Source organism: Sciurus carolinensis, chromosome 3 (assembly GCF_902686445.1).
Source record: "Sciurus carolinensis chromosome 3, mSciCar1.2, whole genome shotgun sequence".
Taxonomy (NCBI): domain Eukaryota; kingdom Metazoa; phylum Chordata; class Mammalia; order Rodentia; family Sciuridae; genus Sciurus; species Sciurus carolinensis.
In genome coordinates this window covers 138,942,321-138,960,858 of record NC_062215.1, presented here as the reverse complement: position 1 = coordinate 138,960,858, position 18,538 = coordinate 138,942,321, and the positions used below count along the sequence as shown (strand labels likewise).

At 36.7% G+C, this 18,538-nt stretch overlaps 1 protein-coding gene across 1 annotated transcript in view; it reads right to left on the bottom strand.

Annotated features, from left to right (window-relative positions):
- Gls (glutaminase) overlaps positions 1 to 18,538 on the bottom strand; it is a 78,874-nt gene that overhangs the window by 4,202 nt on the left and 56,134 nt on the right. The window contains exons 15-17 of the mRNA XM_047543637.1: positions 2,209 to 2,270; positions 1,295 to 1,371; positions 1,143 to 1,206 (exon numbers count right to left, since the gene is read on the bottom strand). Of these exons, the coding sequence (XP_047399593.1) occupies positions 1,143 to 1,206; positions 1,295 to 1,371; positions 2,209 to 2,270 (203 nt within the window). The remainder of the gene's footprint in view (positions 1 to 1,142; positions 1,207 to 1,294; positions 1,372 to 2,208; positions 2,271 to 18,538) is intronic.

The following is an 18,538-nucleotide window of genomic DNA, read 5'->3' as shown; positions in this document are numbered from 1 at the left end:
TTTTAGTTGGGATTATAAACAGGGGAAATACTCTTTTTGGTTTCTTCCTCTATAAAGAGCTGAGAAGGGTGTACATTTGGGGATAAATGAGAGGATTGTCATGCTAACTTGAGGTTTTGGAATACTGCCAACAAAGGTCTTTTTAATCATGTTATTTTAACAACTATAGGAGTAAAGTTAGATAAGCAGATGTGTTACCACACTCAAACTGCTAACAATTTTCAGACACTAACATCAATAACTTTTCTCATTCTTACAAGCTGAACCAATGGCATGACACAGGCCTTAATTTTTAAAAATTAGACATAGCTTAATAAACACATCTAATGCCTAGAAAGTAATAACTTGCTCCAAATTTAAAGCAACTCTCATTCTTCATACATTGAATCCAGACCTCTCCAGCAAATATATTTTCCACATCTTCTAAACCTTTATTCTTAGTACTCACTTATCCACTTTACTCCAGTAAATAATATCCAAGTATTTGAATACAAAGTTCACTATACACAGACATGCACTGTGCCCTCACCCCTGTGTTGCCTACTTTGTGGACAGCATTTGCCACAGGAAGGGTAGCAGTTTGTCATGTGGGCCAGGAGGGAGAGGAAAGGACCAGAATATATCCAGGGCAAATTCTCCCACTGTAGATTGAATGCTCTTCTCTTCACCAAATCACTGACTAAAATTCAACTTCCACAAAGCTTTCTAAAGCTTTCCAACCAAATCCAAGATTCTCAACAAACTCCAGTGTATTCATTATAGAGTTCTTTACTAACAGCTCTCTTATGCATATGCTTCCATAAATGTTTACCTCGTCTACCTGTAGAGTTAAAAGCCCTGTGAGGAAAGAATTTCTATTTTCTCTTTCCAAACACAAAGAACTTTCTTCTTCATGTAATGTGTTGACTGATAGTCAAACCTAAAATTTTCTAAATAAGAATGCCATTCTTAGATAAGAAACAGGATATGGGAGATCAAATAACCCATCTAGCAGAAACAAGGTTTTGTTTGTTGCCTTTGTAAGACACTACAGCAGACTGAAATGCCTTAGTGGATTTACATATACCATCACTTGAATACTGTGATCTTGTATAATAAAATACTGACTTGCCCATTATAGTAAAAGGCATATAAGTGCTTACCTGTCCTTGGGGAAGGGATTTACTTTGCAAGCTTCCAGCAAAAATTTAACAACTTCAACGTGACCTAACCCCCCACAAAAAATAACAGATTTTAGTATTGAGTAGAAATTAACTCTGGGGAAAATAATAATAAATGAGTGGGTATGTATTACCCTCTGCAGCAGCTACATGGAGTGCTGTTCTAGAATCATAGTCCCGCTGTTCCATGTCCATGGCTGACAAAGCAAATCTGAAAATTCATAAGAATTACTATTTAGTATACATAAAATAAATTCAGTTCACACTTGTAACATTCACTCTGTAAGTTTAATCTCAGGGCCTGACAGGTGCCATCTTTGCCAGGTGCATTAATGGCAACTAGAGCCCCTTTACCCAGTACCCAGGTGTCTTGGGAAAGACACCCTCACCACAACCTTATCTTTGCTGTCTGGGGGTAGGATGAAACATTAGCCATCTCTCACAGAATTAAGCTTCATCACACTATTATTCAAACTTCCAGAAGAAAGGTACAGCTATACCAAATTTTATGTCTCAAAAGGGTAAGAAACTAGTAGTAAAGTTGCACATAGAGGTTTCTATTCTTTAATCTGATACTTGACAGTCTACAAGTTTACAAGTACTGCTGGGACTTTAAAACAAATGTGGAAATTAAGCCTAAACATCTTTCCATTTAAAGGTCAGACCCTATATTAGGTATTCAGTAGTATATTGTCTTAAAAATCCTGATGATCTGCAGGACACCAGATGCCCCCATTCACCCCCACACCAGAGATGGGGAGTGAATGTGGGATGGGGAGGTACTATCCAATAATAGTATACCTCAAATATTAACTAGCTAGGTTAGTTGGATAAGTTACCACTTGAGGAAACAGAGATCTAGGCTTTTCTAGAAGGTGCAAAAGAATAAGACGGCTACAGGCCTAAAGCATTGAAAGTGGGGGTTTAATAAAGAGTTTTGTTTGGGTCGTTTTTATTAGAGAGAAATGGAAGTGAGACCTTAGCCTTAACATGGCTGCTTATCCAGCATCAAACTTCACAATAATGGAAAATCACCCAGATAACATACCTTCGAAGGGCAGATACATCTCCAGTGTATGCAGCAAACAAAAGGTTTATCACTGACTTTACCTGTGAAGAAAAGAAAGTTCAGACATCCACAGGAGAAAACAAAGTGTTCAACTGTCACTGGTTATTTCTATGTGCTTGGAATACTTCTGCTGGATCACTCGCAAAAGGTTATCTTGAGTACACTTCTATAACCAAATAAACACACATGTGGTATTTGCTGCTTTTAACAGGATTGTGAGGGAAGATTAAATAATAAAGATAAGATTCATGAGGGTAGGAATGGAATGATATCAGTTGGAACAAAAGAATGGAAGCTCACAACCTGGTATTTATCTAGTTGGGGCAACTGAAAATGCTTTAGCACTCTTCTCATTTAGCACACCTCAGTTCTGAGCAAGTCTGTATACTGATAAAATTCATCACTTCATTAAAAACTAAATCATGCTATTTAAATATCTAATCCCTGCCAGTAATAACTTCCCTTACCAATGACTAGATTCCTTGCCAATATTCAAACACAAAACTCAGTATTTATCATCTTAAACTTAAGAACAAAGAGCTGTACCTCACTGAGTCTTTGGTTCACTGCCCCTGTGGTACAAACTGGAGCATTTAGAGAACCCTAAAACTGCTTAAAAGGTGGATCAACCCAGCACTGTTGATGAAAAACTACACTACTGATCATACAATTTGTTTGTAAATATATCATAAATTCCCAGTTTTGTCTTATGCTTTGCAAACTCAACATTTGTATTGATGGCCCAACTGATATTGAACACAAAGGTAGAAAACAAATTTAATCAGAGGGATGGAAAGTAGCCTAGCTCTCCACAAACAACACCACAGTCCTGGAGCTGTGCTGCAAGACCTTAAACTGGACATTCTCTGCATTATGACTTTCCTTTCCCACAACCTGTGAATTTTTAAAAACTAACAAACTGACCAGTATTTTCTAAGCCTGTTTTGTAGAAATTAGTCCACAAGATGCTCCATGAAAATAAGGGTCCTGTGATCAGATATATCCTTAAAATAGTAAATCTCTTACTTGGGAGGTTCATGAACATAAGAGAGGTCTTTAAAGTTCTCCAGTATAAGAACTATGTAGATTTCTCCAGTATAGGAACTACCTCAACTGTCCCCCCAAAGAAAATAACATTACCGACTATTAGTGTTGGTATCACTTATAAAGCTAATGGACTCCTTCAGTCCATTAACTTCCCTTCCTGCCATTCTTTACTACTCCTGCCCAGCCCGTCCCCGGAAGTCAATCCCTCTGAACAGTCCAGTGTTCTCTGTAGGGGTAGGAGAAAGTTATACTCAGAATATTCTTAAGTATATATAACCACCTCCCTATTCCATTTCTAGTTGTACACACCTTACACTTCAAGCTGATACATTTTAGGGAAAGGAGGTAAACACCCACATAGTCTTATTTTAGTCTCCAGGTGACTGATATGCTCTTTTGGGTTGTGGACCTTTTTTTTTTCTTTTTTTTAGGTGCTCTTGGCATCTTTCTTAGATCAGTTCTAAATCCTTTCTATGAATTCCCCTTGTGCTCTTGGATCACAACATGCTGCTTGATTACTAGTGACCATTCATACTTCCCACTGGTCTCCCATTGTTGTTGACAATTATTTCTTTCATTAGCTTCCTTCATACTTCATTCAGGTCTTGAACACCAATGACTACTCATAAAACAGTGATGGTCCTGAATACAACTGTGCTGGGACAAAACCTCTCATCTCTCCCCTCATTCTTAGGCAGAATACTTCCTTCTAATACCTATTCTCACTTCCCTCCATGCCTCAAATCAAAAAGTATCTCTCCTTCCTCGCTTCTGAGATCCACTTCTTTACCCATTCCTTCCAACAGTCCTCCAGTTCCCCTAACTGTGCTCCCTTACTTAGCACCTTTGTTTCTAGCATCTCCAACTTTTCCCTTCGCTCAGTCCCTTCTGTCTGCCTTAATACAGACACAACATCCCATTTTGAAAAATGAACACTTGGTCCTATTGTTCCCCCATAAGTGCATATTTCATGGAAGTATTTTATAGTTTTGAATTCCCTGAACATTATCTTCTCATCCACTGCTGCCTCTGAACAGTACTCTCAGAAGTTCCAGCAGCTTCCTAAGTCCTCATTCCTCCTGTTCTCCTCACACTCCCTACTCTCTCAGGACTTTTCTCCCAAGATACAGCTTCTCCTGCTGGCTGCTTCACACATCCCCTGCCCCCTTTCTGCAGCCTAATTATATGCCAAGGCAGTCTCCATCTTTCTTGGTTTTCAACATAATGTCCCTCAAGTGTTTCGTATGTACTCTGGGCAGAATGACTTTCCAATCTAGAGCTTTAATCATTGTTCCAAAAACCCAACCCCATAGCTGTACTTGACTGCCACACTGACACTTCAAACTCAAAAACAGCAACCACCCTGACAGCTGCCCACTCTGGCTCCAAAAGTCTGTTTCTACCTGCCTACTTGACATTTACCTCCAGGTGTCTCAGAACCGGATTTGCTCTGCCTTCCCTGACTCCCAGTCAGCTCTTCCAGTCTCTCCCCTTGGGAATGACACTACAATTCAGTGCTCATTCCAAAGCCCCAGAAGTCACTCAGGGCTGCTGCATTTGAGTCAGCCACACAGACAGCCAGCTCAGCCAAATAGGGGTACCCAAGCAGCCTCTTCCCACCAAAGTGCCCTAGGGAAGAGGGGAGTCTTCTTCACTCAGAAATAAGGAACAGATCTGCTTCTGCCCGGAAACAATGACTAATTCACACAAGCCCACCACACAGACCCTGAGAGTACTCAATTACATTCTTTCTCATAACCACATCTAGCTTATCAACAAATCCTTCCACCACTTCTCACCACCTCTCTCTGCTGCTCTAGGTCTGTCTGAGCTACGATCTTATCTCACCTGGAGGTCTGGGACAGCCTCCTAACTGTTCTTCCTATCTGACTGCTAACACAGGAATCTTATGTATTTGCTGTGACTGTCAGACCAAGAGTCAAATTCCAACTCTCGGCCATGGCTTGCAGGTCCAAATGCTCTGTTCCCTGGTTACACTGCATATCTGGTTCCCTATCACTTCTTCTTGCTGGGCTTCAGGTCCTCAGCATGTAGCTGGGGAGGAGGGCTCCCACCCTCCCTACATTCAGGCTTTCCCCAATGTTATCCTGCAGACTGAAACACCCCCTTTCCATCACTCCTTATCCCTTATTTTGTTAATTCTCTCCATGGAAATTGTCATTTACCTAATACTCTCTCTTGCTCACTAAATGTAAACTCTTATCTTTCTCTAATTAAATATAAGCTCCACGTGGGGAGACATCACTTATCTTCTTTCGCCCCTGTGCCTACCACATATAATACATGACCATTAAATATCTGTAGACTAAATAAATATTCTCTCCCAAAGTATCAAATATTCAGTTTACCACCTTTTGGGTATTAAGAGTATAATCATTATTAATTCCTCACTTGAACTTCTACATCTTCATGTATTCTATTACCAGATTTATTCAATCCTTCTACCTGCTGCCTCTGCTTCTAGTCCTTCCACCTTCCAAATCTTTCCACATATTTCTAATCATTTTCTCAAAACACTGCATTGACCACTAAAGGTTTCTAGGTAGGGGAGCGTCAAGAAAACCCAAATTCATTCCTGATACAACTTAAATTCTTGAGCCTTGCATTCAAGTTTCTTCAGTTTGGCTAATTTTTTTCTCTCTCAACTTTGACAGGATAAAATAGGTCTTACTGCCCTTGTTGAGTCTTGACATTTGCACTCTTCTCTCCCTTTGAGTACACCCAGATTCCCAAATCTTTCCCACCCTCCAAAGCTAGCATGAAATGCCCTTTCTTGCTGCCACACCTTCCCAGGCCAAACCATCCCAGCATTCCTTTTCCAGTTGCCCACACAGTGCCCTGTGACAGCACATGTCAGGGTAGCGTCATCAATTAGACACCTCCTGTCTCACCACAACCCTGAATGTAACTTCTGCCCCTTGTATTCCCTGAAAGCATCTTTTCTCTCCCATTTTTCAATTAAATGTTATTTTTACCCCTACTCTGTGAATGCTAATCTCTTAAATCAGAGTAATCTCCTTTGACAGGAATGTAAATCAATACAACCACCATGGAAAACAGTATGGGGGGGGGGAACAATATAGAGATGCCTCAATATTCTAAATATAGAACTACCACAGGATCCAGCTACACCACTCCTGGGTATATATATCCAAAGGAAATGAAATAGACATACAAAAGAGACACCTGCATACCAATGTTTATTGTGGCACTACTCACAATGGCCAAGACATGGAATTGGCCTAGGTGCCCATTAACAGATGAATGGATAAAGAGAATACTGTATGTATACCCAATGTAGTATTATTCAGAGTATCAGTCTTCATAAGGAAGTATGAAATCCTGTCTTTTGTAGGAAAATGGATGGAACTGGAAGTCATCAAACTAAGTGAAATAAGCCAACACAGAAAGACAAGAATAACATGTTTTCTCTTTCATGTGTGTGTGTTGTGGGGGGAAGAGCTGTAAGTAAGAGGGACTATTAACAACTAAGAAGGAGGCCAGGAAAAGGAAAAGGAGCATGACAGAGGTTAAAATTAGAGTGGGTAGACCTGATCAATACACAATATATGCATGTAAAGAACTGTCATAATGAAATTATAATTTATACAATTGTGCTAATGTAAAAAATAATGTAATGTTCTCCAACATTTGCCTCACTACATAACAAATGATCACATGGTGTATTTACCTGTGTACATATCTGCCCCACTACTAAAGGAAATATCCAGATTCTGATACACATACCATTAATCTAATTATCTATAGTTCTCCTTAAAATATTTGCCCTTCAAAGCAATAAATCCTCATTTATTTCAGTGACTGTATACTTGAACTATGTTGCTTTTTTAAATTCTAATTTAGACCAAACTACTTTGAAGAGATATTACACATAGTTTGTGTGTATTATTTAGTCAATTATTCAATATTTTAAAAGTTCTAAAAGAAAGTTTCTTATAAATAAGATCCATTAAAGGCTGATTTTAGAATAAAATTAACTTATTCAGAGTATGCTACAAGTTTATTTTCAAGCATATTTCATCTCAGAAATAAATGAGAATAGAACTTTAATGTACAAAGGCTTTGAGACAAATGTGGGGGGGCATTAGCTTGCCCTAATAAAGAATTATTAAAAAGTAACATGGAAGTTTGCTGTTTTTCTATGAAAATAAAAATCTAACTTCAGGGGTGAATTCAGTCCAAGCCAGAAAACTGGAGTTTGATCCTCAAATGAATGTCACTTTCTCCAAGTCAGGAAAGCAGTAAGAGGCAGCATATGCACAGGCCCCATTTAAAAGTCAAACCATAAACACCTCTTCATTCCAGGAAACAGCCACCAAGATTTTAAGTCTCATAAATCATGAAATGAGCTATGGGTGGAAAGTCAAGAAAGAAAATGAAACTAAGTTTTGAGACAATAGATGGAGTGTTAGTTCAGTTAGGGACAGTCCATTTCCTGCTCTGTTAAAAGAATTTCACAAATATTCCCAACTAAACTGACATGCCTGAAGGCCTACCGAAGCCAACAACATAAAGGTGTGGGCACCCTAGACCATCACCCATTCACCTTGGACAACCCTTGCAAAGAATGCAGGTGTGCTACCCCTTGATGGAAGTTCACTCCCTAACTCCCCACTGCATACCTGAGTTGTGTTCACTTCAAAACACCTGTCCAGAAAGCTAAAGTCCAGAAAATAATGGGTTAACAGTAACTGCCAGTGGCATGAAAGCTGTATTTTGATGAATCATTCACCATGAATCATTCCTCAATAACAAAGAAAGAAACTATACAAAGCAGCAACAGTGGCTCTATAAATTAAGGGCTCAGATGTTTGACATATGTCTCCCCAGAGGAAAGAGGAACTACACTTGGGTAGGGAGCCATTAAAAAATTATAAATTACATGTTAACAGTTTTCCCTTCGTCTTGTAGATTTTTCCAGTACTGCTACATTTTCCTTATCAAATATGCTTGTCAGAACCAGACAACCTTATCTTAGTTTATTTGTACAAAGTCACCACAACAGTGGGACAAAAATGTTCCAGTTCACATGAGTTCACTTGACACCACATGCCTGGCGTACCAAAACCTCACTTTTCCCACAAATCTAGAAGCAGGTAGAGATTCGATCAATTTTACCGATCACAAGACATTCCTAGGTCATCAACCCTATCGTTCTATTTATTTTGGACTTGTTTAGAAGGTGAATTGTGTGACTTTTATCTCCTCCTCCTAAATTCCCTGATAACTCTGTACTTATAAAAAAAAGGTAGCAATTATTCAAATTACATAATCATATCACTTTGCACTTATATAATGGATGACCCTGAAAAATTCAGCATTTTAAACAGTTATAATTGCTTTTTAAAAAACCTTGACAGGCTGGATGTAGAATGCATTGATGGATATATTGTATTTATTACCACCACTGAGATTCTGAGCCTTGGCTCAAGTTCACTTAACATATGAACTAGTGGTACAGCCAGACAAAATTCAGACATCTGCATTCTCAGTTCTGTATAGCTTGACCCTGATGGTGCAAGTCCTTAACAGATCACATCTTCTTATCCAAAGGACAGAAGGCAATCCAAAGATTAAACAATTTAGGTCCTTTGCTAAATACTGAAAGGAAGGGGGAATGGGAAGAAAAGGGGAGGAAGGAAGGGAGGGACTGAGGGTGGAAAGGTTGGTTCATCAGTTTTACACCTTACTCCAACTACTTTAGAGCCATCTCTATTACCAACTGCAAAACTAACGCTTCCCTTGTTTTTTATTCTGTTTCTGTCTTCATACAAAGACTACTCAGCTCTTTTGGAGTGGCTTTAATAAAAAGAATAAAGCAGGTAACTGAAAAACCACCCTTGTTTCTATGATCTCCAGTTTGACGTAAACCATGCTCTCATTTCCAGTTCACCACAGTATCTGTTGTCATGGAATGGATACTCCTCTTCATCTGTTAAATAAACCATCATGTCTGCAGATCCAATTTTGTTTCAAAAGATCCATTCCAAATTGGTTATTTATAGCCTTTAAATGAAGACGAGCTTTCAGACTTCTTTCATAAATATTTTTCTTAAGGTCAAGTAAACACATGAACCTGTTATAGTGTAGCTAGAGGAAATTTTTAAGTTGCCAAGATATAAATTAAATGCCTCAAGGGCAATGGTAAATAAATCTATACAATGTGTATGTGATCTTTCCTTTATTATTAAGCTTATTTAACATTGGAAAGGATGTTTAAAAGTATAATGCTCTTATGACAGTCTAAGGTATGATGTCACACATTAAGTTTTCCAATGATTTATTCAAAAATATTAATATATATAGAGACAAAACTAATCCAAATGACAAGATCAGATCAGAGGATTAGAATCAATTCTTTATGAGAAGAGTAATGCAGTCATTTCATGACCATGTTTCCAAATTGGTACACAAATATAGAAAGTTCTCATATGGTAATTTCAATAGAAATAAATCAAAAGCAAATTTTACTCTAAAGAAAATTTCTATCTTACAGAAATTTCACTTAAAAAATATAAGGTCAGTTGGATGCAGTGGTGCACATCTCTAATCCCAACGGCTAGGGAGGCTGAGGCAGGAGGATGGCAAATTCAAGGTCAGCCTCAGCAACTTAGCGAGGACCTAAGTAACTTTGCAAGACCCTGTCTCAAAATAAAAACTAAGAAGGGCTGGGGTTGTAGCTCAGTGGTAGAGTGCCCCTGGGGTTTAATCCCTGGTACTGAAATAATTAATTAAAAATATATATAATAAATAAAAGTGTGTGTGTGTGTGTGTGTGTGTGTGTATGTGTGTGCATGCACACACACATTCAAAACAGCAGCTCCAAACACTGCCTTCTGTTCTTGGTTTAACTAAATAATAAATTATCTTAAGCATACCATTTCAAAATACATCAATGAGCAGATTATCAGAAATAATTTCACTTATTGGTAAGCTAAGAAGTCCTAATCATATCTAAGAAATCTGATAACTTATGAAGCAAAATATTGTTATATCTTATTTATAACAAAATAGTTAACATGAAGCACCTCCTCATTCTTGACTGAGGCAAGTGCTTTAAGTATTACTATTCCTGTTCTTATTCAGAGGTCAGGAAGCTGAAGACTAAAACACTGAAATAACTTGAGCAGGATCAGAGCTGGTGAAGTGGTAGATAGGGGAGTGGGACCCAGACTGACTGATTCCAGGGCCAGTGCTTGCAACTGCTGCCAATCTGAAGATTTCCTAGCAAAACCTGGGACTTCCTTGACAATACAAAACCAAATAAAAAACAGATGGTGATAGAAAATCAGAAAATACCAACTAAGGAATTTATAGGGAAATCAGAGATACTAATTTTATACTAAGGTGCTAGCCAAAGGTGATTTTTATAAATGGGAAAACAAGGGAACAAAATGAACAATTCACTTTAATAAATGCTATAAAAGAATGTAGTATTAATACAAACATTTAAATTAATTAAATTTAAAATAATTAAACATTAATGTTAAAGATTATCTTTATTCTTTGCATTTAAATTTCTAAAAATGAAAAGTGAGTTTTAAATTCATGTGAATTAAAGCAAATATGACTACTACAGCATTGGCAGCAAATTAACAGCTTCTTATTTCAGTGGCTCATATTATTTGGGTAAATGTCAATGAGTGGTCTAAAAAGATACCAATGGACTCAAGCATCTCTCCTTTTATACCTGATTATAGAAGTAGCTAACAATATACCTTTGTGTGGTTTGAAAAACAGTACTCCTAATTAAGTAGTAGCAAGTAGAAGAAAAATAGAAATCTGAGCAAGGGCAACGGCAGTGATTTCTTTGAAGAACAAAACAGCCTTTTTCATGTGACAGACCCAAAGAGCATGTGCATTGCCCTGACAAAGTTCTCATTTACTCACTTCCTGACCTCTTCCTAACACAAATATTTATAAAATTCCATGAAGATTAAAATCACATTATGTACTTAGATAGAAGACAAGATGCCACACTTCTGGAATGATTAAGTGTTATGTTTTATTTACAATTTTTATTATAACTAAAAAACAAGTACATAAAACCTCAAAGAGTCGAAGAACCTAAAAGCAAAGATAACACAGGAAATAAAATTGGTCACCAAACACTCATACATATTACTTGAAAGAAAAATAAAATCAGGGATATTGGAATCAAAAGATTCTTACAAAGGCTCTGTCTTGTGTAAATTAAAAATAAGTAAATACAAACAAGGTTGCTAAAAAGATGGGGCTCAATTTCTGCTGAAAAAAATAAAACTGTTTTGGCAGTGGTATAGGTAGAATTAGATCTTCAACTCAGACTTAAAAGATTCCTCTGTCTTCACATGCTCTAAACCCTGCTACTGTAACAAAGAGGGCTTAGGGATGTGGGTTTACTCTAATTACTCCAACCATGGCATATTCTTACTGACTGCCATGATGTTATAAAAAATCCCTAATTTTCATTGATCTCCAGAGAAACACACTTAACTCTGTATCTTTAATGTTTATTTCAGAGTTCTATTGTGAAAAGTTTAATATTTGTACTTTATGAACCACACACAAAGAAATGTAACAATGCTTCTCTAGTGCTTCAAAGCAGTTTCACAGCATTTATTTGATTACTATGCAAGTTACAATATCAAGCTCCGCCAACATATTATATAGGAAGCTGCTGTAGAAAAGGATGTTTTCAAGAACCTCAAAAATAAGCCATTTAAAGTTTGATATGCATCATGTGTGTATGTATAATTTTACATTGCTCTCTGTATATAAAATCATTCTAGCACCATTTTGGGGGTCTTACCACTAGATTGCTTAGCATCTACCTATATTTCAGTATTTAAATTCTCAGTAATATTTTACTTTGTGAGGTGAGGTCAGACATGGCACAGTTACACACAGAATTCACTTCTTCATGTAATCTGTATTAGCTGAAAGCAAGTAGAACCAAATTCTAAAAAAAAAAAAAAAAAAAAAAAAAAAAACCCTCCAAAAGTTAATCTTTTATTCTTTTATGCAGGAAGGGTCTAAAGTAGATTCCAAAGCCTGCTGTTAAAATTGTTGTCTGGTAAATGTCCCAAAATACCTTGCCTGATCTTCTGTAGTTCCTACCTGCCTAAATCCAAATTCAGGATGCAGTCACAGGACATTTAGAGTAACAACCTGTTATTTGCCATTGCTATAAAACCAGGGTCACTAACCCACTAACCCTAGTTGGTATTCTGAGAACAACACTGCTAGGTTTCCTTCAGCTCTCTCTCCTCTCCTTTACAACAAACATCTCCTACCTTCCCTATGCTCTGAAACTTTCTCTCTCTCTCTCACACACACACACACACACACACACACACACCCACACACCCCACAACCCATTTTCAGAAGAAAGCCTTCCTTCATACTCTTCAGGAAAAGGAAGCTGAGACAATACCTCAACCCAACTGTGTCTGTAAACCTCTCTGCCTTTGTGTCCTATTTTATTAGAGGAAGTACCCTTCCTGCCACCAAAAACTGAGACCCCATCTCTTCAGGGACCTCACTTTGTTGGCCCATGCCTTTCTCTTCTACTTTAAGCTCTCATTTTTTTCAGGATCTCCTTCTCCTTCTTCCCCCAACTCCCTTTTTAAATTCTGCAGTACTAGGGATTGAACTCAGGGGCACTCTACCACTGAGCTACATCCACAGTCCTTTTTATTTATTTAGTTTTAAATATTGAGACAGGATCTCACTAAGTTGCCCAGGCCGGTCTTGAACTTGTGATCCTCCTGCCTCAGCCTCAGCTGGGATTCCTAATGCACCATCATGCCTAGCTTTACTGGATCTTTTTTTTTTAAACAGCAGTCGAACATTCTCTAGTCCAATGGTTCCCTGAACTTAAGAACCCAAATACAGTAAAGATGTTTTAAAAAGGGGAAGGGCAAGTTACCAGGCAATAAAATATGATCATGCTATCTATTATTATTATGTTTCAAACAAATCATTTCAATACCAGAAGAAAAATAGGATAGATATCATATAAATGGAAAACACTCATCTTACTTAATTCTCTGGTTCCCAACTCCTTGAAATGCTCTTTTCCTTGACTCCTGATATTCCATTATCCTGGATTTTCTCTCCTGTATTTTGCCCTAGTGGAATTGCCTTCTCTGCTACCCTACTTTTAAAATGGGAGTTCCTTAGAATGCAATCTTTGGTCCCCCCACCTTTTTCTTTCTTTCTTTCTTTTTTTTTTTTTTTAATTTCAATGCATAGTGTGCTTTCTTTTTTTAAATTTTATTATATTGGATTTTATTGGTGCTTCTTACTTATATATAATAGTAGATCCATTTTGATAAAATTATAGAACCATAAGATATATCCTTTTTTTTTTTCTTTTTGGTGGTACTGGGGATCGAACCCAAGGCCTTGTGCTTGCGAGGCAGGCACTCTACCAACTGAGCTATATCCCCAGCTCCCAGATAGGATATATCTTATTCTAATTAGGACCCCATTCTTGTGGGTAGACATGATGGTTGGGTTCACTTAGGCATTTTCATGTGTTCACAGGAAAATTATACTAGATTTGTTCTATGGTTCCTCTTCCTTCTTACTATTCACTATCTCCTAGTAATCTTGCATACGACCAATGTTCCAAATACTACAATCTCAATGCTGGACATACAAAACGGCATCTCCAGCTTATGCCACTCTCCTAAGTTTGGGCCCATATCTGACTGCTTTCCCAACATCACTACTTGATTAGCTCACAAATCCACACATCTCAAACAGAAGTTAGCTTTTCCACACTGTAGCAATGTGCCCAATTTAAAAAATACCTTCCTAGAGTCCCTTGTCACTAGTCTGCCCAGGGTCAGGTGGATATTTGGAAAAGATTTTTCCTGATTTAGGTAACACTCAATAATCTCCTTTCTTCTTTCACTTTGGCCATTCAGGTGAGGCTAAAAGTGAGATGGCCAGTGTGCACAAGGTAGCAAGCATGAGGCAAACACACATTCCACCACTAAATCAGGGAAAGCAATTTACCTTACTAATGGTAATAGTCCTAGACTGTTTCCCCCTAGACATTTTGTTCTATTAGGAAAATAACCACCTACTTGTTTAAACTACTGTTAACTAACCTCCTGATATTTGTAATCAGATCCTTAAGTTATAATAGCTAAAATTAAATTATTTTTTCCATACTCCCAACGTTCGCTTCTCCAGTGGTCTCCATCTTAGTAGATGCAGCAGCTTTAGTGCTGTCCACACTAAAAATTGGGCAGGCAACTTGATATCTGATTCTCTTTCTACCAAGTACCATGCTAATCCTATCTTACATACATATCTCTTTCTTCTAGTCCAAGCCTCATCACATCTTATGTCCCTTACCTCAACTTTTGTCTCCCTCTAGTCTGTTTTCTACAGCGCAATGCTTAAAACTCAAGTCAAGTCATTCTCTTCACAAGCTTACAAGTTTCATGCTGCAATTGAAATAAAATCTATGACTCAATGTGGCATCTAATAGATCCTGTAAAAATATTTCCCAAACTGTGTCCAGAGAAGTTTCTTTGGTGGAAGCACCTAGAGTACACATTAAAAATGGAGACAAGGGGTCTGATATGTTGCTCAGTGGTAGAACACTTGCCTAGCTGTGCAAGGCCCTGGGTACACTCCCCAGCACCACAAAAACAAATAAATAGATAAAATAAAAACCAGTGCCTGATTTAAAAAAAAAAAAAAAAAGTAGACAATTGAATCAAGCTATGGGATTGCCCTAGGAAGCTGCATTTTAAAATTTGGACATCCTAACAATTCTGATGCACACTGAAGATGAGAAAGTTTACCCACTCTACACACAATATGGTCCTATCTTGTCCAGGACCAATCTTCCATCCACTTCAGTTCACTCTTCACTGATGTTTGTCTTTTACCTTCTAAAATGTGCTAAAACTCCTTTCTGTTTTGGGACCTTCAGGTCAAACTAATCTATCAATCTACTCCACTCTTCCTCTAACTCCTTTAAAACTTAAATATTACCTTTCAGGGAAAAATCAATCATACCCAACCACCCTGAGTAAATAAGGTTTTCCATATCATTTCCAAGCACTCTTTATGTTTCTATTACTTATTATTGTTATATTAGCTTAACTATTTTTTAAAGTTAATAAAAATAAAACAAAGAGCTGACTATTTTCTCTGCATCTAATTCCTTTCTCCCTGAGAAGTAAGCTTTCTCTGAAGACTGGCATTCATGTTCTTATACTTTTAGCTACACCGTATATTTGTGTCTCGAAGTTTGCTACAAATGTACGAAAATGTCATTATAAGAGATACTATTTTGGCAATTCACTTCCTTTATAATAGCTAAAATGAACTAGATCTATAGGCATCATTATTAAATCACCTTTCACCATTTAAATTATTTTAGTAATTATTTATTCAATAACTATCTCCTAGATTACAAACATCATGAGCTGAATCATATTATTTGTGTTACCTTGCAATTTCTGGCATATAACAGGCAAGATATAAATACTAGTTTATATATTGAAGAATCTAATCTTGGATATTAACAAGAGACCTATATATACTGCCAAAATGAAGAGGAGGAAACACAAGTAGAAAATAATTTCTGCTACACACAAAGGATGAAAATTTGGTAACTAAGTAAAGTAAGGATTGAGAATATTAAAATGAAAGCCTGGAAACCAACAGAGCTTGTGCCTTTAGCCACTTTCTCATAGTCATACAAGTTTGGAATACAGCTTCAAAAAAGGAATGAGAGTTATCTGACCATTTTTGTACCACAATACATTTATTACAAAAGCAATTTTAAGAAGAGCAATTTAAATGTAAAATTGATACATTAACAAAAACACCAATTTTCCAGAGTGAGGGGTTGAGACAGGTAGGTTTTTAAGTATGATTAAAAGCAGAATTATTTCTTCACAGTACTACATATTGCATATCCTTGCATTGTGACTGTGCTTAGATTTAACACTGTCATTAAAACCAAAACACATATACAAGGACAATTATAAATGGATCTAGACAAATACAGTAATTTAATCTTTATCATTGAATCATTCTAGCATTGCTGGTTTTAAAAAAAGTATATCCTAAAAACAAGCACAGATGTGAACAAAGATCAATTCATTCTTGGATAATACAGTTCCTGATCATAATAATCATGATGAACTGTTACATGTAAATAGGACAAATGAAAATACCACTGGGAATTCTATGAAAAGCATTAAGGGACAAAGTTTGATAAAGATTGCTAAATTTAACTGACATACATCTAGAGGCAACAAAAAGATTTTAAAATGCAATTTCTAATAGGATTTGTAAGAGTTATGATAAACATTAACCTTCAGTGCTAACATGCTAATCTGCAATTAATACTGTAGAAGTACATAACAAGAACATTTCTAAATAATGAAAAGCACTTATATCTAAAATGAAACTACAGGATGGTTTTAATAGAATTTAGGACTTTTTACCTTCTATAATCAAACAATACTGAATTTAATTTTCCCACCTAGACACTTTAGAACAATAATACAATCATTTCAGATTATATTAAACAGGGTAACTTTTTTAAATATAGCTTTCCCTAAATCCTTGGTCTATGGGCATTTTGACATTGTTAGCATCCTTTAATATTCATGGACTATTCCAATGTTATTAATAAGGTGACATGCAAATTGCTCATTACTTTTTTTTTTTTTTTTTGGTATGCTGACACTTTATTTTTGGTTGATTATTTTAGAATTCTTACACCTTTCTTGCAAAGGGAAATTATTAAGCAAATGACAGAAATTTTTCTCACATTTTTGTTTAATTAGTAAATCTATTTTACTTCAAACGCTTGGCAACCATAAATCACCACCTAAGAACTGATACATTTATGACACAAACATGACACTTTTTTTTTTTTTTTTTTTACTGGTACTAGAGATTGAACACAGGGTACTTAACCTCTGAGCCACATCCCCAGTCCTTTTTATTTTTTGATACTGGGCCTAGCTAAGTTGCTGAAGCTGGTTGTGATCCTCCTATCTCAGTCTCCTAAATCACTGGTATTACAGGTTGAGAGCCATCACATCCGACCACTCATTACATTTCACAATGGGAAAGCATGGTCTATGGTCAAGAGGGATGAGCCCTGTAACCAAAAAGAGGTGTGCAAATCATGGCTATAAAAGTGTGCATCCATAGGGAACGTTCATCAAATATAATCGGAATCTATAGATGTAATAAAATACCTTTTCCCAGTATTTACCTACTTCACAGATTTTATAAGGATTTAAGATCTCTTGAAACATGTATTATACTAACAGTTGACCTGTAGTAAATTACAATAAATATTAGTTATTACCAATCCTAGAAGACATGCTATTCAACTATTCAAAATTTGATGTTCCTAGGTTTCTGTTGATGTGTATTATGAATGTCTTATTATTAAACTTGACTAAAACTGTTATTTTAGAAGTAAAGTCTGCAGTTACACTTTAGCAAACTGGACTGCCTGAATGAATTCAGGTTACCTGGGTTTAGGTCCAGGAAGGACTAATAAAATTAGCTCTGATATGTACACTTCTAAGCTTCCTACAATAGGGGTCTAACAAAAGGAATTCCGATTTCCAAGGTCTTTGGCATAGGGAATAGGCATGGATGGGGCATTTTTCTCCATTTTCAATTGCTGCCAATTTCAGGTACACATGGTTATTTCAAATGTGTAATTACTACTGTGTGTGGATTAAAAATATAATGACAAATTCCATACTTTGTGAAGTCAATTTCACTCAAGGACTGAGGAAGGAAAATTTTAGTCATAGAACTAAGTAAATACTATGTTTAAACACACACACACACACACACACACACACACAAAGACTTTAAGTAGAGCAAAATGCACGTGGATTTTTAATGGTAGAAAACAAGACACTGAAGTTCATGCCTACTGGATAGCCTACCCAGGTCCTAAAACACCCATGCAGCAGTCACTGATGCCATGTAAGTCATAAAGCATAAAGTAAACTGAAAGTTTCAATCCATTAATAGCTTGTAAAGATCCTAAATTTTTTAACAAAAAAATACCCTGCTTCACAATGGTACTCAGTAAGACTTTTTGCAGAGCAAATACTACAGAACACAATATACAAACTGTCCTCTAACTGTCCATAGCTCCCCCAAACAGGTAAATATACTAACACATGAATAAGTAGACAATTACACGACAAAACCTAACCCA